The 19,317-nt window shown below is 40.5% G+C and overlaps 1 protein-coding gene across 2 annotated transcripts in view; it reads right to left on the bottom strand.

The window, feature by feature from the left end:
• LOC131439069 (potassium voltage-gated channel subfamily H member 8) overlaps positions 1 to 19,317 on the bottom strand; it is a 132,025-nt gene that overhangs the window by 24,683 nt on the left and 88,025 nt on the right. For both annotated transcript variants that reach the window (XM_058609611.1, XM_058609610.1), the window contains 3 exons: positions 1,990 to 2,108; positions 1,791 to 1,871; positions 1,626 to 1,721 (listed from right to left, as the gene is read on the bottom strand). In XM_058609611.1, the coding sequence (XP_058465594.1) occupies positions 1,626 to 1,721; positions 1,791 to 1,871; positions 1,990 to 2,108 (296 nt within the window). The remainder of the gene's footprint in view (positions 1 to 1,625; positions 1,722 to 1,790; positions 1,872 to 1,989; positions 2,109 to 19,317) is intronic.

Genomic DNA, 19,317 nt, shown 5'->3' with positions numbered 1-19,317 from the left:
ATCCCGATCCGGCTCTCGGTTCCGAAATTACAGGGTTATGAGTGTCAAAAATTGCAAACCTTCATATAAAGCGCTGGTACGGAAGATGAAAAGACAACACCGCCTCTACAAACAAAGCACACAGCGTGCTGTGTTCGATTTTGTACAGGCGGTAAAGAGAACGAAAACTGATAACGAAGCCTGGGTTTAATAACTTTCCAATGTATCTCTTTAGGAAATATGATTCTTGAACCAAAGCTTTAGAAGCATTACCTTCTTGCAGAAGTCAGAATAGATTCAAAGTTGAAGTACATTTATGCTGGAGATTGATTTGTGCTACTCTAACCATTATCAATTAAAGTAATGTACACTCCATCTCCAGCACCTATCATACAACAACTAGAGGAAACCAAATATAGTGGCTTATAATCGTCTATAGAAAACCATGGAAGGATTGAAATGTCTTAGTCACTTAAATCCCACGAGGTGCAAAGAATGAAATTATCCACTGTATCAGAGCTTCGATTAACACAGTAAGTGCAAAACCCAAGATATTCCGCTCACGACTGTATTATTTAAGTTCCTGCAGCTATTCAGGCATCGGCACGGAAATACCCCTTAACTTTGGAGCTTCTATTTTGTAGCCTTTTACGACTTGGAACAGGAAACCAGTGGATCAATTTTTGGTTGATAATAATTCCGCCGGATGCCACAAGGCTTACCTGTTTGCTGGACTTATACCACAGGTACAGGTTTACCGTAGTGTTATTCTTAGCCAGTTGGTAACCGCGACCGAGAGATGCCAGCAAACCGATATTATTAATATTAGCTACCTGTTCAAATACTGATTATTTATAATACATGGTTTAATCCTTTCCCATTCAGGTGTAAAAATTTATAAGCAGCAGGTGGAAAAAAAATTAATACATCTAGAGTTGGCTGAGCTGTAAGTATTAGAAATCATACAATTTAAGCACAAATTATTAATTTTATCACGTCACAGACAACAAAGATCAATAGTGAAATCTATTTTTCGCACAGCAGATCAATAGTAAAATCTATTTTTTCATTTCCATAAATAAGAGTAATTTTAATAAAAAATGATGAATTGACCGTACAGATATTTTGCAATAAAAAAAACGAAATCATAATTGCAATAAAAAAACGATACCAAATTATTGCAATTGCTTTAATGTAGTGGTTATTTGCTTGTCGTTAAAGTTAAAAAAAAAGTTAAAAGCAATTATTGTATACTATATTCGGGGTTGAGAGTTGAAACCAACTAGGGTATTCAAAACTAACACAAAACAAATTTCACCTGAAGCACATTTCAAACCAGTAGAAGGAATATATTTTTTTGACAAGCTACCAGAACTTATGTTATTAGAAAAATGTTTTGTGGGGACTTAGTTTTTTTTAAACAGGTGTTAATTTAAGCTATATGATTTCAGGATCAGTTTTTAAAACATAATGAGTTTGTCAATTTTTATATCCTATATAATTTGTTGCTCTGTTGACAAACTTTAACCAAAAATTTAAATCATTCGCAAAATGAATAAATTAATGTATAAGTATTCATGTGCTAGAATTATTGAATTATAATATTTGCTATTTAAATCTTCGAAATTTCCCTCTATCTGACATACCTGTGATGCTGACTCAAATATAGGTAACTGTAAAATCTCCCGATGCAGATGCATCGAAATGTCTCCTCTTAGTTCCTCTGGGAATTCTTTTAAAATCTGAAATTACTCAGAAATATTTTCCTCGTCATTATAGGTCATATTTACACAGTTCAACCATCAACGTACCTCATATATATCGATTCCATGATTCAGTGACCACATCGTTTGAAAGTAGTCCTGCATTCGCTGCTTTAACTCTTTCGGCATCTAAGCGCATTCCAAAAAATACATCATGTGAAAAACAAACAAAATTCATGATAATTTGTCCCCGTTACACAACCTACATCGAAAGGGCATCTGTTCAAGAGTAGAAAGGCACACTTACCTGGTGCAGTGCAATGAAATCTTTCAAATCACGCCACTTGCTCTGGTAGAGGGAACGACGTGAATACATCCTTTGAATAATAGCTGTCACGTTTCCGAACACCACCGCATGCATGAGAGCTGAAAAAATGAAAAAAGAAGCACAAATTCATCATCTGTTTTTTTCTGTCATTTATTCCATGTTGAGATGAAAACATAACACTACCAGAAAGTCAGCGCTGTTACCAACAGACTGGATAAGGAACAATTCCAAATCCTCGTGAATTATTTCCACGGCTCCTTCCACACAAAGAACATAAAAAATTGAGCTTACTGCCTGTGCATGAAAATGTTTCCAAATTGTAATAAGTCTAGCATAACACAGAATATATTTCGAACTAAATATAATATTGTCTAATAAACTATAAACTGATGAACTAAAAGTATAAACATGGTAATAAAAATTATTTTATTTAACCTCCAAAGAATGTGTATTGAAATATATAGTCCTTCGACATGTTGGGTATTTTTCATTTCTATTTGTCTTTTTTTATCCATATTCAAATTTTAACAACCAGCAAAACAGCTTCTGGTATATACTCAACAACACTCTCCAGAGTGGTATGTATTCAATCACCATTCCATGGTACCACATCGAAACGATATGGCACTGTTGGTAGCATCATATCAACAATATTTGCCAGCTGATCCATGCGTGATGGATCACATCAACATAGATGATGCCCGTAAGAGCAGGAAAATAGCACAACTGCGAGTCGAGGCACATGTGCATTTTTTTGACGAATGATCACTGTCAGTAGAATTGAAGTTATGTCGGAAGGACATATTTGTTCGTGTAAGATATGGTTACCGAGAGATTCAATTCCGTTGTTCGGTAATTTTTTTGACGAAAACTTTCGGTAATCAATAGAATTTACCGATATTTCGGTACATGAACGTCGTTTTACAAAAATTATGCAAATTTTTACCGGACGATCAGTTTTCATTACAGCATTCTGTAAATAGATATACAATTCATACGGTAAATCTGAATAGTCGCCAAGTACGGTAAACCCCATACCATCCGTATGGTAAAATAATCTTCCAATAACCGAACTTCTTTAAATACCGATTGTCGTGAAAACTAACTGTCAAACAGTTGATAAAATTTTCAGTAAGTGTCTTTTTATTAACCAAACAAAAGAAATCTTGTAGAGTTCATCGAATGGATTGAGGTACAGGTGCTAAAATTTTTAAAACATTAGCACCACTAAAATCTTTTGTTTACAAAAATAAAACAATAATAAGAAAATAATTTTGTATCACTTATCCACTTACTGCCTACACAAATCCCTTAAACGATTTAATTTCTGGTGGACTCGACGGATTGTGCAGTGTTTTGGAAGGTGCTCATAATTCCGGTCAGCCGGAACATTTGACCCTTTTTTTTCGTGGAATAAAACCACAACAGGTTGGAATTTTCTTCTTTTGTGAATATGTGTAGTTTTTTAAAATTCGTAAATAAACGAATTCTAACCAAAGGAAAATAAACAAACAAAAAATTACAGAACAATCACTTTGATCCATTTGGTTTACAGTTTACGGTATTTGTTTGACAGTTCAGCAATTACCGAACGATCGGTAATCAATTCAATTACCGAACTGATTACCGAGCATTCAGCTGTTGAAAATTCGCTAAAAAATTACCGAATTCTGCGAAATTTTCTTATTGTGTACATAGTGTATTTTCAGCGATTGTTATATTAATCACAATCATACTTTGAAGAGTTCGATTGTGGTTACTATATGAGGTAACGCTAACAATTGATGGATAGATTTTAAAATTTCTAACACTATATCTTTGATTGTGACCAAAGTCCTAAATGTATAAGTAACAGCAGAACGTTTGAGATTTCAAAAGTAATCAGACAAAATACCATATAACCTTAAAACTAAACTGTTAAGCCTACCAAACAAAAATTATGTAGTCGAATGGTAAATGACACTTGTTACTAGTCGATTTTCTAAGTGATTGCATAACATTTCTATATGAGAAAGGCAACAAGTAACTAAACATGATTTCTAATGTTATTGAGATGACATAAAGTAATTCGATTTGATTTTTTTTTTCCATAAGTACGTTTATTTCATAGGCAAAATTCGATTTGATGATTGCATTGTTTTCTTACAAAAGCTGGTTTTAGGAGACACTTTTTCAGGAAATACTTTATGAATTCTACTTAATTTACGGAAATAGTACCCTTGCAAATTTGTTTGAAATGACTTTCTTCACAACTATCTCGAAGTTACTTAGCCCCTATGTTGACCCGTTTTCAACGTGTTGTTATTAATTAAGAGCGTAAAATTAGGATTTTTAACCACGGTGCTAGCTAGCTGTATAGTTAGAATAGTCATATGAATTCTGCAATCATTTTTTTTTATTAATTTATTCATTTATTTATTTATTATCATTGGACATTACAGTCTAAATTATATGAGTGGGGAAAAGCCCGTTTGAGTGTACCAAAACATTTCAATGGCACTATTCTCAAAGAGGCATAAAAACCACTATCTTTTCCAATACACTAAAATTTACACATAATACATACAAAATTGTCGTTGTTAATAAATAAAACTATACAAACATCATACGTTATTCATACAAACACCAATAAATAGTATACAAAAAACATCACAGTCTTGTAGTCTTCGTATAGAGGGTGCAATTTTTTTTATAAGTCGCCAAACTCGAAGGTACACTCTGCTCATGAAAAAGTACGCATCATTGTAGAGACTGGTTCGTGCAAAGTACGTATCATTGAAGAGACTGGGTTGCAAAAGACATATGCATTCCGCCATCATTTTGATACCGTATTAAGCATGTGGCATGAAATGATGAATCACATGAATCATGCATGCATGTGAAATTTCCACACAAAACCACTCGTTGCGCGTTGAACGATTTTTTCAACGATCTAGTATACTTTTTTTCAACGGCCAAACACTTAGGTTGATGTCAGCGTGAGCGCGGAACGCGGACCGAAGCGAAGCGATTCAATGCGATGTACTGTTTTCGCATCGCATTCACTCTGACAGGTTTGCTTTGATCAAATGTAACTAGCTCACACGCGCGTCCAGACGCTTCGCGTGACGCTTTCACTCTGACAGCAATCTTATGCAACTCGTTATGCATCAAAAACCTATCGATGATCTTGCAAACATGAGCGACATTTTCAGCGGAAAATTTCATTTTCCATACAAAACAACTTAATGTATTTTTTTCATTTTCCTATCCAATTCCCTATTTTTTTATGTGCGTTCCCAGTGGGGATAAAAATTGATCAAACAAAAAAAGAATTATGTGTATCCGTTCATTCGTTTTTACAAATATTATGATTTTTGGCAAAATGCTACTCTCACTATCCTTATTCACACGGTATGCTATTTACTTCAACTGCAGTATATCTTTCAGAGATATTTCTGTAGAAAATCAATTTTCGCTTGCGGGGAAAATTCCGATAGCTGTCTGCTAAGTCATGAGCCAAGAAAGGCGCACATTTATGTTTCAGACGGATAAACGCAAACGACGATTAACTATGGAACTGCTGCCGGGAAGAAAACTCATACCATGAAAGGTATCCGCGCTGAAGGTTGAAATTAACAACAATGTGCAAATGTTTATTACTGGAAAACCATTTTTGTTCAATATAACTCACGGGGAATATTAGATGAAACACTACCAGCTTTTGCCAACACGATAATTTTAACTGGACTTTCATAACATCGTATCGTTTCAGTGTTTGTATAACACGTATGATTTATACATGGCCTATGATCGTTTTTGGCATTTCGTTTCGAGCTTAGTTCTTATATACATGTCGGAATGTATCAACTTTTGCCATATGTACTTCAAATAATAAATTCATTGCCGTTTCAACCTTCCGAGCGAACAGACGTGATTTGGATTTACTGCGAAAGCATTGAAAACCAGTTGTGTGTGTGTGATAAAGTGGTCGGACGATATTGTGTGATAGACAATAGTGCTTTTTCCTCTGAGAGGTTTTTTTTCGCATTATATAATAGAACAGTGCCTTATTGTGAGCGGTCGATCGAAACGGTACCGTTAGCCGGTTATTGTTCCGCCGATCAAGGCCAAGTGTGCGGATTATAAACAAGCGGCCATTGTTCCCTGTGTCGATTGTGATCGAACATTGAAGTGAAGTGATACCGTTAGTCCATACAAACTATAAACAGTTTATTTGTGCCTTTTCCTCGGTGAGGTTTTTTGCACCTTCGCACCGAACCGTTAGCTGGTGCTTTGTGCTTTTCCTCGTAGAGGTTTTTTGGCGACCGTTTCTTGCAACTGTACAACAAGCTAAGTATTGCTTTTTTTCTTTATTCTGCCCTTATTACAGTTTATTGTTGCATCCCTCTTATAATTTACCACTTGCCTAAATATAACCTCGTGCTACAGTAAGCACAATGAGTCCTCCCCCTCCAGACGAAGAAATGAAGACAGATCCTAATCCGCCTGTTGTTGACAGTAATAAAACCCCCCGGATTAAGGAATATTCCGATGAACCCTCGCTATCGACCGGTCCATATGTGGTGTACTTCCGGACCAAATCTAAAGATAAAACATTGAATTTATTGACATTAAATAAGAACCTGACGTCACATTACCCGACTATCACACAAATAGTAAAAATGCGCTCCGACAAACTCAGGGTCTCGTTGACCAGCTTAAAGCAGGCTAATGAGATCGTTCGAAATGAGCTCTTTACGCGGGATTATCGCGTATATGTACCAGCCCGCGAAGTCGAAATAGACGGCGTGGTCACAGATGCAGGTTTGACTTGCGCAGATATTCTTGAGCACGGGGTTGGCGGTTTCAAAAACCCCTTACTCAAGAATCTGAAGATACTGGATTGCAAACGCTTGCATTCAGTATCGATCGCCGAGGATGGGTCAAAATCTTATCCTCAATCGAACTCGTATCGTGTGACCTTCGCTGGTTCGGCTTTGCCAAATTATGTCCTTCTGGACAGGGTTCGTCTACCCGTACGTCTCTTCGTGCCGCGGGTTATGAACTGTACTAATTGCCAGCAATTAGGACACACAGCCTCCCATTGTGCGAATCGGCCTCGTTGTTCGAAGTGTGGAGAGCGTCATGCGGATGGCTCTAGCGGAAGAGACATTGAAAAGTGTCTCTACTGCAGTGAGGGTCCGCATGATCTCTCAGCATGTCCCACCTACAAATTGCGTGGAGATAAGCTAAAGCACTCTTTGAGGGAACGCTCCAAGCGCACATTTGCAGAAATGCTAAAGAGTGCTACACCACCAAGCCCATCTGCAAATCCCTATGCTTGCTTGTCAACAGACGAGTGCGATTCAGACGACCCTCTCGAAGGCACATCTTCGGCCATCCCTCGTAGCAACAGAAAAAGGAGAAATATTTCCTCTCATAAGCTACCTAGTAAGGGTTCGAAGGTTGTCCTTGAGGGGCCTCCAAAAGTAACAGCTAATGGTAGTGTTAGTAAAACACCGAAGCAAAGAATAGCTCCTGATCTAGAAAAACTGAGATCTGATAAGGAGTTTCCAACACTTCCCAAGACAAACAAAAACTCAATTGCCCCTAAAGACCAGTCAAAGAATCAACCAAATGCTGGATTTATTAAATTCTCTGATATAGTGGACTGGATTTTTAAAACTTTCAATATCTCTGACCCCTTGAAAGGTATTTTGATGACCTTTGTACCCGTAGCTGAGACGTTTTTGAAACAGTTGACTGTAAAATGGCCCCTTCTTTCAGCGATTGTATCCTTCGATGGCTAATTTATCCAATGAGGTCAAGGATTTGATCACTGTTTTACAATGGAATTGCAGAAGTATCATCCCAAAAATTGATTCCTTCAAACATTTATTATATACCACGAATTGCGATGCATTTGCATTGTGCGAAACTTGGTTAACTTCTGAAATATTTCTCAACTTCCACAATTTTAATATTATTCGTTTGGATCGAGAAACCCCCTATGGAGGAGTACTTTTGGGAATCAAAAAGTGCTATTCCTTTTATCGAATTAACCTCCTCTCGATACCAGGTATTGAAGTTGTCGCATGTCATGTTACAATCAAAGGTAAGGACCTTTGTATTGCTTCCATCTACATTCCCCCTAGAGCCTCGGTTGGGCATCAGCGGCTCAGTGATATAATAGAACTCCTTCCCGCACCAACGTTGGTTTTAGGAGACTTTAACTCACACGGTACGGGATGGGGTTGTCTTCATGACGATAACAGATCAGCTATGATCCATGATATTTGTGACAACTTCAATATGACAATATTGAATACGGGAGAAATGACACGGATTCCTGCACCACCAGCAAGACCAAGTGCGCTAGACTTATCCCTTTGCTCGACATCGCTACGGTTGGATTGCAAGTGGAAGGTAATCCCCGATCCCCACGGTAGCGATCATCTACCTATCGTAATTTCAATCGCCAACGGATTAAGACCATCGGAGACAATCAATGTTTCGTATGACCTCACACGAAATATTGATTGGAAATATTACGCAAATTCGATGTCTGAGAAACTGGAAACAACACAAGAACTTCCTCCGGAGGAAGAGTACACGCTTTTTGCTGGCTTGATTCTCGACTCCGCGATTCAAGCTCAGACGAAACGTGTACCCGGCGCGAAAACTAACATCCTTCCCCCCAATCCGTGGTGGGACAAAGAGTGCTCATCACTGAACGCGGAAAGATCTTTAGCATTCAAAAAGTTCAGAAAATATGGAACACCTGATAATTATAGAAATTACGCAGCGCTAGATAAGCAAATGAAGAACTTAGTTAAAGCAAAGAAACTAGGTTACTGGCGACGGTTTGTTGACGGATTAACAAAAGAAACATCGATGAGCACTCTTTGGAACACAGCCCGACGAATGCGAAACCAAAACACCACGAACGAAAGCGACGAATATTCCAACCGTTGGATATTCGATTTCGCTAAAAAAGTATGTCCAGACTCTGTTCCGGAACAGAAGATCTCCCGCGCCGCGACATCAAATACAAACGAAACACCGTTTTCGATGGTAGAGTTCTCACTTGCGCTCTTGTCATGTAACAATAAGGCCCCGGGGTTAGACAGAATCAAATTCAACTTGTTGAAGAATCTGCCTGACACCGCCAAAAGACGCTTGCTGAATTTATTCAACAAGTTCCTCGAGGGTAATATTGTCCCACACGACTGGAGACAAGTGAGAGTTATCGCCATTCAAAAACCTGGGAAACCAGCCTCCGATCACAATTCGTATCGGCCGATTGCTATGCTTTCCTGTATCCGGAAGTTGTTCGAAAAAATGATTCTCTTCCGTCTAGACAATTGGGTCGAAACTAATGGCTTTCTTTCAGATACACAATTTGGTTTCCGCAGGGGTAAAGGAACGAACGATTGTCTTGCGTTGCTCTCAACAGAAATTCAAATGGCATTTGCTCGTAAAGAACAAATGGCATCAGTATTTCTAGACATCAAGGGGGCTTTTGATTCAGTTTCTATAAATATCCTATCTAAGAAGCTGCACCAGCATGGTCTTTCGCCGGTTTTGAACACCTTTTTATATAATCTATTGTCCGAGAAACACATGTATTTCGCACATGGTGATTTGTCGACAATACGATTTAGCTACATGGGTCTTCCTCAGGGCTCATGCTTAAGCCCCCTTTTATACAATTTTTACGTAAAAGATATCGATGAATATATCAACACATCTTGCACGCTAAGACAACTTGCCGACGACAGCGTTGTGTCCATTATAGGATCCAAAACTGCCGATCTGCAAGGACCATTACAAGATACACTCCACAACTTGTCCACGTGGGCTCTTCAACTTGGTATCGACTTCTCTACGGAGAAAACTGAGCTGGTTGTATTTTCAAGGAAGCGAGAACCAGCACAACTACAGCTTCAACTAAGGGGTGAAACCATAGCTCAGGTCTTCACATTCAAATATCTCGGGGTCTGGTTCGACTTCAAAGGCACCTGGGGATGTCATATAAGGTATCTGAAACAAAAATGCCAACAGAGAATTAACTTTCTTCGTACAATAACCGGATCATGGTGGGGTGCCCACCCAGGAGACCTGATCAGGCTGTACCAAACAACGATATTGTCCGTAATGGAATATGGATGCTTCTGCTTCCGATCCGCCGCGAACACCCATTTCATTAAACTGGAAAGAATTCAGTATCGTTGTTTGCGTATTGCCTTAGGTTGCATGCAGTCGACTCATACGATGAGTCTCGAAGTGCTTGCGGCCGTCTTACCGTTGAAAAATCGATTCTGGGATCTCTCATATCGATTGCTAATCCGATGCGATATCTTAAATCCGATGGTGATTGAAAACTTCGAAAGGCTTGTCGAGCTCAATTCTCAGACCCGTTTTATGTCCTTGTATTTTGATTACATGGCTCAGAATATTAATCCTTCTTCGTTTGTTTCCAACCGTGCTCATTTCTTGGATACTTCTGATTCTACTGTGTTTTTCGACACATCCATGAGAGAAGAGATTCGTGGAATTCCGGAACACGTGCGCCCTCAAGTGGCCCCAAACATTTTTTATAATAAATTTAGAACAGTCAACTGTGAAAAGATGTTTTACACTGACGGATCAAACATCAACGAGTCCACAGGCATTCGTGCCGTGACTATCGGATCGATCGGACGTAAATTCTGCTTTCTCCAATCGCGTGGTGAATTGTTTTATTCCGTTATCAAGGTCATTCCGTATTCTATTGTGTGCATCAGTGCGGTCGAGTGATAGTTCTAATTAATCCGTTCTCAAGGCCGACTGTGAGCTTGTGTAAAGCAGCACTGCGTGTGGTACCGTTAGCCAGCGCCAGCGCTGGGCGCTGCGTATATATCGTTGTACATTAGAAACAGTGATAAATATATATAGTGATAAAAAGATTGGTTTCATTGGACAGTGTAGTGAGAGACTAAAAACAAAGTGCTTTTTCCTCAAAGAGGTTTTTTGCACTTTATTGAACTGGAGTATTCACCGGTCGCCTAGGACCGGGCCTTGTCGGCCGATCACCCTTCGAGAGCTAAAGCTAAGTATTTTTTTTCTTTTTCCCTGTTGTTCAGTCCCATTAGATTTTTATTGCCCCCTAATATTTACCCGCACGGACACATTTCCGTGCCATGACAAAAGGCACAGAATTGCCTGACCTTCCCCTCGATGATCAAATGGATGCTTCTGATGGCAATAAATCTCGCATTAGAAGCTATCCCGATGGGCTTGCACTCTCGGCCGGACCGTATGCGGTTTACATCCGGACCAAAGCGAATGGTAAAAAATTGAACCTTCTAAAACTTTCTAATGACCTGTCCTCGCGATACAATACTGTACAAAAAATTGAGAAAGTACGCCCGGACAAGCTTAGGGTCTTGTTAGCCAGTGCAAAACAGGCTAATGAGATCGTTCGAAGTGAGCATTTCACGCGGGAGTATCGCGTATACGTACCAGCTCGCGAAGTCGAGATAGACGGCGTGATCACCGATCCGAGTCTGACTTGCGAGGACGTTCTTAAGCATGGGGCAGGCGGTTTTAAAAACCCCCTACTCAAGAACGTTAAGATACTGGACTGCAAGCAATTGCGTTCAGTATCGACCGCTGAGGATGGGACTAAGTCCTATATCCCATCAGACTCGTATCGGGTGACTTTCGCTGGCTCGGCTTTGCCTAATTACGTCCTCCTGGACCGAGTCCGTTTACCTGTTCGTCTTTTTGTGCCGCGGGTCATGAACTGCACCAATTGCAAACAATTGGGACATACAGCATCCCATTGTTGCAATAAATCCCGGTGTATAAAGTGTGGAGGGAGTCATGCGGATAACTCCTGCAGTGGAGACAATGAAAAGTGTCTCTACTGTAAGGAGGGGCCGCATGACCTCTCTGATTGTCCCGCGTACAAATTGCGCCAGGATAAGATGAGGCGTTCACTTAAGCAACATTCAAAGCGTTCTTTTGCTGAAATGTTGAAGAGTGCTACGCCTCCAGTAAACCTGTACGCTTGTTTGGCAACTGACGAGAGCGAATATGATGACCCCCTCGAAGGTACATCTTCGGCTGTCCCTCATAGCTCATCAATTAGAAAGAGGAGAAATAAATCTTCTCAAAAGCTCCCTAGTAAGGGTTCGAAGATGTCCTCTGATGGGTTCCGAAAAATTACAACAACTGGTAGTGATGGCAAAAAACCAGAGAAAAAAGCTCCAGGCCTTGGAAAATTAAATTCCGAGCAAGAGTTTCCATCACTTCCTGGGACTTCAAAACCCCCGAAAGTCCCTAAAGATCAGTCAGAAAATTTACCAAATACTGGGTTTGTTAAATTCTCTGATATTGTGGACTGGATCATGTCTACTTTCAATATTTCTGAACCTCTTAAAAGCCTGATAATGGCTTTTATTCCTACAGTTAAAACATTCTTGAAGCAGTTGACTGCAAAATGGCCCCTTCTTTCAGCGATCGTATCCTTCGATGGCTAAGACACCCACCGAGGTCACGGATACAATCACTGTTATACAGTGGAATTGTAGAAGTATCATCCCAAAAATAGATCCTTTCAAATTTCTAGTAAATAATCTGAAATGTGACGCATTTGCATTGTGCGAAACTTGGCTAACTTCTGAAATACCCTTAAACTTCCACGATTTTAACATTATTCGTCTGGATCGAGATGATTCCTATGGAGGAGTACTTTTGGGGATCAAAAAGTGCTATTCTTTCTATCGCATTAACCTCCCCTCGATACCAGGTATTGAAGTTGTCGCATGTCATGTTACAATCAAAGGCAAGGACCTTTGCATTGCTTCCATCTACATTCCCCCAAGAGCCTCGGTTGGGCATCGGCGGCTCAATGATATCATAGAGCTTCTTCCCGCACCGACGTTGGTTTTAGGAGACTTTAACTCACACGGTACGGGATGGGGCTGTCTTCACGACGATAACAGATCAACTATGATCCATGATATCTGCGACAACTTCAATATGACAATCTTGAATACGGGAGAAATGACACGAATTCCTGCACCACCAGCAAGACCAAGTGCGCTAGACTTATCCCTTTGCTCGACATCGCTACGGTTGGGTTGCACGTGGAAGGTAATCCCTGATCCCCACGGTAGCGATCATCTGCCTATCGTAATTTCAATCGCCACCGGATTAAGACCATCGGAAACAATCAATGTTTCGTATGACCTCACACGAAACATTGATTGGAAATGCTACGCAAATTTGATATCTGAGAATCTAGAAACAACACAAGAACTTCCTCCGGAGGAAGAGTACACGTTTTTGGCTGGCTTGATTCTCGACACCGCGACTCAAGCTCAGACGAAACGTGTACCCGGCGCGAAAACTAACATCCGTCCCCCCAACCCGTGGTGGGACAAAGAGTGCTCAGAATTAAACGCGGAGAGAACTGCATCATTTGTCGAGTTTAGGAAAAACGGAACACCTGATAATTTCAGAAACTACGCGGCATTAGACGCTAAAATGAAAAGCTTGATTAAAGCGAAGAAAAGCGGTTATTGGCGTCGATTCGTAGACGGATTATCGAGAGAAACATCAATGAGCACTCTTTGGAACACAGCCCGACGAATGCGCAACAAAAACACCACAAACGAAAGCGAGGAATATTCTAACCGCTGGATATTCGATTTCGCTAAAAAAGTATGTCCTGACTCTGTTCCGGAACAGACAATCATGCGCGTCGCTTCATCAAACAGAAACGAAACACCTTTTTCGATGGTCGAGTTCTCACTTGCGCTTTTATCGTGTAACAATAAATCTCCGGGGTTAGACAAAATCAAATTCAACTTGTTGAAAAATTTGCCTGACTCTGCCAAAAGGCGCTTATTGAATTTATTCAATAGGCTTCTTGAGGATAATATTGTCCCACATGACTGGAGACAAGTAAGAGTTATCGCCATTCAAAAACCAGGGAAACCTGCCTCCGATCACAATTCGTATCGGCCGATTGCTATGCTTTCCTGTATCCGGAAATTGTTCGAAAAAATGATTCTGTTTCGTCTAGACAATTGGGTCGAGACTAATGGCTTACTTTCAGATACACAATTTGGTTTCCGCAGGGGTAAAGGAACGAACGATTGTCTTGCGTTGCTCTCAACCGAAATTCAAATGGCATTTGCTCGTAAAGAACAAATGGCGTCAGTTTTCCTAGACATCAAGGGGGCTTTTGATTCAGTTTCCATAAACATCCTATCTGAGAAGTTGCATCAGCATGGTCTTTCACCAATTTTGAATAACTTTTTGTATAATCTGTTGTCCGAGAAATACATGTATTTCGCGCATGGTGATTTGTCGACAATACGATTCAGTTACATGGGTCTTCCTCAGGGCTCATGCTTAAGCCCCCTTTTATACAACTTTTACGTGAACAACATTGATGAATGTATCAACACATCTTGCACGCTAAGACAACTTGCCGACGACAGCGTTGTGTCTATTATAGGACCCAAAGCTGCCGATCTCCAAGGACCATTGCAAGATACCCTCGACAACTTGTCGACATGGGCTCTTCAAATGGGTATCGAGTTCTCTACGGAGAAAACTGAGCTGGTTGTATTTTCAAGGAAGCGAGAACCAGCACAATTACAGCTTCAACTAGGGGGTGAAACCATAGCTCAGGTCTTCACATTTAAATATCTCGGGGTCTGGTTCGACTCCAAAGGCACCTGGGGATGTCACATTAGGTATCTGAAACAAAAATGCCAACAGAGAATCAATTTTCTTCGTACAATAACCGGATCATGGTGGGGTGCCCACCCAGGAGACCTGATCAGGTTATACCAAACAACGATATTGTCCGTGATGGAATACGGATGCTTTTGCTTCCGATCCGCGGCGAACACCCATTTCATTAAACTGGAAAGAATTCAGTATCGTTGTTTGCGTATTGCCTTAGGTTGCATGCAGTCGACTCATACGATGAGTCTTGAAGTACTGGCGGGCGTCTTACCGTTGAAAAATCGATTCTGGGATCTCTCATATCGATTGCTAATTCGATGCGACATCCTGAATCCGATGGTGATTGAAAATTTCGAAAGGCTTGTCGAGCTCAATTCTCAAACCCGTTTTATGTCCTTGTATTTTGATTACATGGCTCAGAATATTAATCCTTCTTCGTTTGTTTCCAATCGTGCTCATTTCTTGGATACTTCTGATTCTACTGTGTTTTTCGACACATCCATGAGAGAAGAAATTCGTGGAATCCCGGATCATGTGCGCCCTCAAGTGGCCCCAAATATTTTTTATAATAAATTTAGAACAGTCAACTGTGAAAAGGTGTTTTACACTGACGGTTCAAACATCAACAGGTCCACAGGCTTCGGCATCTTCAATCAAAACATCACCGCTTCGTACAAACTCAGTGATCCGGCTTCAGTCTACGTCGCAGAATTAGCTGCTATTCAGTACACCCTTGAGATCATTGAAACCTTGCCCAAAGACCATTACTTCATTGTGACGGACAGTCTAAGCTCAATAGAAGCTCTCCGGGCAATGAAGCCAGGAAAGTATCCCCCATATTTCCTGGGGAAAATACGGGAACACTTGCGAACTTTATCTGAACGGTCTTATTTAATATCGTTAGTCTGGGTCCCTTCGCATTGTTCCATTCCAGGCAATGAAAAGGCAGACTCATTGGCTAAGGTGGGCGCATTAGAAGGTGATATTTATGAAAGACCAATCTGCTTCAATGAATTTTTCAGTATCTCTCGTCAGAAAACTCTCGAAAGTTGGCAAACTTCATGGAGCAATGGCGAACTGGGACGATGGCTACATTCCATTATCCCTAGGGTATCGACGAAACCTTGGTTCAGGGGGATGAACGTGAGTCGCGATTTCATTCGTGTTATGTCGCGGCTCATGTCAAATCACTACACCTTCAACGCACATCTCCGGCGTGTTGGGCTTGCGGAGAGCGGTCTCTGCACCTGTGGCGACGGTTATCAGGACATCGAGCATGTCGTGTGGTCGTGCGTAGAGTATCGTGACGCCAGGTCGAAGCTACTGGAATCCCTTAGGGCCCGAGGTAGACCGCCTGAGGTTCCGGTTCGGGATGTGTTGGCGAGTCGGGATAGTTCATATATGCTTCTCATATACCAGTACCTTAAACACATTGATATACAAGTGTAATGTGTTATCCCTCGCTCAGAAAGTATAAACTCCACCTACAGGTTCGACACTAACATCCGCCCGATTCTCTCGATCCCCGTCCCTGTCCACCATCTTCATTGGAACTAACAAGATCTTTTTTTGTCACTAACTTTTTCGTTACCCCTTCCCTATCTCTTCACCATCTCGATGGCAACTAATTAGATCTTTATCGTTTTCAAACATTTTGTTCCCACATCCCCTTTTTACCCCGTTTCCACAATATTTACTTTTTTTTTCATTCTCTTCCGTAACATCACCATCATCGTCCACGGAAGGCCGCCCCAGTCGAAAACCAGCATGCGGGCCACCCGCCGGGCCTTCGTAGCCTGGGGGTGTTTCCCGCGGACCCACGCGGACCGAAGGATGCGGCCAACATGGATCTTCGCCAACGGCATATAGAAGACCCTCATGCGATATTCAATTCACCGGCCACTACCGATAGCTTCTCGAGAATCCGCTACCGCTACATTACATAATGATACTTTTCTAGTTTTAAGTTAGTCGTAATTAAGATTAGTAAATACCCTTGGCATCTTAGAGCTTAAGCAGTGTGCCTTAAAATTATACTATAATATTGAATAAAAAAAAAAAAAAAAAAAACGAGTCCACAGGCTTCGGCATCTTCAATCAGAACATCACCGCTTCGTACAAACTCAGTGATCCGGCTTCAGTTTACGTCGCAGAATTAGCTGCTATTCAGTACACCCTCGAGATCATTGAAACGTTGCCCAAAGACCATTACTTCATTGTCACGGACAGTCTAAGCTCAATAGAAGCTCTCCGGGCAATGAAGCCAGGAAAGTATCCCCCATATTTCCTGGGGAAAATACGGGAACACTTGCGAACTTTATCTGAACGGTCTTATTCAATATCGTTAGTCTGGGTCCCTTCACATTGTTCCATTCCGGGAAATGAAAAGGCAGACTCATTGGCTAAAGTGGGCGCATTAGAAGGTGATATTTATGAAAGACCAATCTGCTTCAATGAATTTTTCAGTATTTCTCGTCGAAGAGCACTTGAAAGTTGGCAAACTACATGGAGTAATGACGAACTGGGACGATGGCTACATTCCATTATCCCTAGGGTATCGACGAAACCTTGGTTCAGGAGGATGAACGTGAGTCGCGATTTCATTCGTGTTATGTCTCGGCTCATGTCTAATCACTACACATTCAACGCACATCTTCGGCGTATTGGGGTCATGGAGAGCGGTCTCTGCACCTGTGGCAACGGTTATCAGGACATCGAGCATGTCGTATGGTCATGTGTGGGGTATTGTGACGCCAGGTCTGTTTTAAAGGACTCCCTCAGGGCCCGAGGTAGACCACCTGATGTTCCGGTTCGAGATGTGTTGGCGAGTCGGGATATTTCATATATGTTGCTCATATATAAATTCCTTAAACACATTAATATACAAGTGTAATCTGCGTTAGTTACCCCTGTTCCTCGACTGATGCTAAGAAGAAACTCCACCCACAGGTTCGACACTAACATCCGCCCGAATCTCCCCATCCCTCGTCTGTCCACCATCTTCATTGGAACTAACAAGATCTTCCTGCTGTCACTAAATTTTCTGCTTCCCCCTCCCACGTTTTTTCACCATCTCGATGTCAACTAATTAGATCTTTGTCGTTCTTAGTCATTTTGTTCCCATATCCCCTTTTTACTCTGTTCTCCGTAATATTTACTTCTCTGTATATATTTCTTTTTTTTCATTTTCCTCCGTAACATCATCATCATTGCCCACGGACGGCCGCTGTAGTCTATGAGATGAATATGGGCCACCCGCCTGGTATTCGTAGCCTGGGGGTGTTCCCCGCGAACCCACACGGACAGAAAAAAGCGGCTAATACCAAGATACTTACCAACGTGTTACATTCAGTACGCCGGCCGGTGCCGATTGCCAGCTGAAGGCGGGATCTGCCAAAGTCATTACATTATCTTAATATACTATCCTAGTTTTAAGTTATTTGTTAATTAAAATTAGAAAAAGCCCTTGGCATCTTAGAGCTTAAGCAGTGTGCCTTAATAAATTATATAATTGAAAAAAAAAAAAAATAATAAATTATTTTTGCAGCTGGTTCTACGTAACCTCATATTTCCAAAATATTACAAAATGCTTCTCTCCGATTCTAAATCAGATCAGCTTACTAAGTTTACTTGTTTTGATTTTTACTTAATGAAATTCGAGAATAAAATCTTCTAAAAAGTATAGCCCAGATACTGGACATCAACCTGCAAGTAATCTTCAGTCTACCTCCGGAATGTAGTATCATACATGTACTTTTCCTGGTTCTAATTTTAGTCTTATCCATTCGCCTTTATGTCGCAAGTAAGCATCAATAAACCATACTATACTATCGATCTTTTTTTATTCAATCGTTCGCTTAGTAAAGACACTTCTAATTTGTTGTACCATTTTTCTGTTGGGGAACTTAGAGCCAATCAAGACTCATGATAATCTTTAGCTGCCTTACTGAGGTTATTATTATTATATACGTTTATCTCAAATCAAAATCAGGATCGACTTTCTTCAATTTGAATGAAATATTACACACGCTAGTAAACAATTTGTTTTGTTTGGATTGAGACATAAATTCGACTCAAGACTGATTTTTAAAAAAGCGGATGTATTTTTGCATGCACTTTCTTCAAATTATGGTAATTCTGAAACTGTAAATTGTACTACTATATTTTAGTGTCCAGAAGGCAGTTTTAGGAAATCGATTGGCCACTTTAAAAAAATTTACACTGAATAAGAATAATGTAGGGGAAGGTGTTCGGTTGCCGGCACCTCACCGTAACTTTTGACAGAAAGCAGAGAGCGTCATTACGACAAATGTCATGCGTGTGTAATAGCAGCACGTTCTTTTTGTGCCGAATACCGAAGCAGACAGACGCTTTTACTTTTTGCTGCGTCTAAAACAGATTTCAATTGCGTGAAAATCAACACGAAAGTTTTTTCTAATTTTTTTTATAGTATCATAAATTGAAGAACCTCAATCGGAAAGGTGAGTGGATCTATTTCGTGGTTTAATACCGGATGCTATCAAAATTCTCGCAACCAAAGATTTGTTTTGTCATTTTCAAAATGTCTACCGATTT

The sequence above is a fragment of the Malaya genurostris genome, chromosome 3 (genome assembly GCF_030247185.1).
Source record: "Malaya genurostris strain Urasoe2022 chromosome 3, Malgen_1.1, whole genome shotgun sequence".
In the NCBI taxonomy this organism is placed as follows: domain Eukaryota; kingdom Metazoa; phylum Arthropoda; class Insecta; order Diptera; family Culicidae; genus Malaya; species Malaya genurostris.
This window is presented reverse-complemented; position numbering and strand designations above follow the sequence as displayed.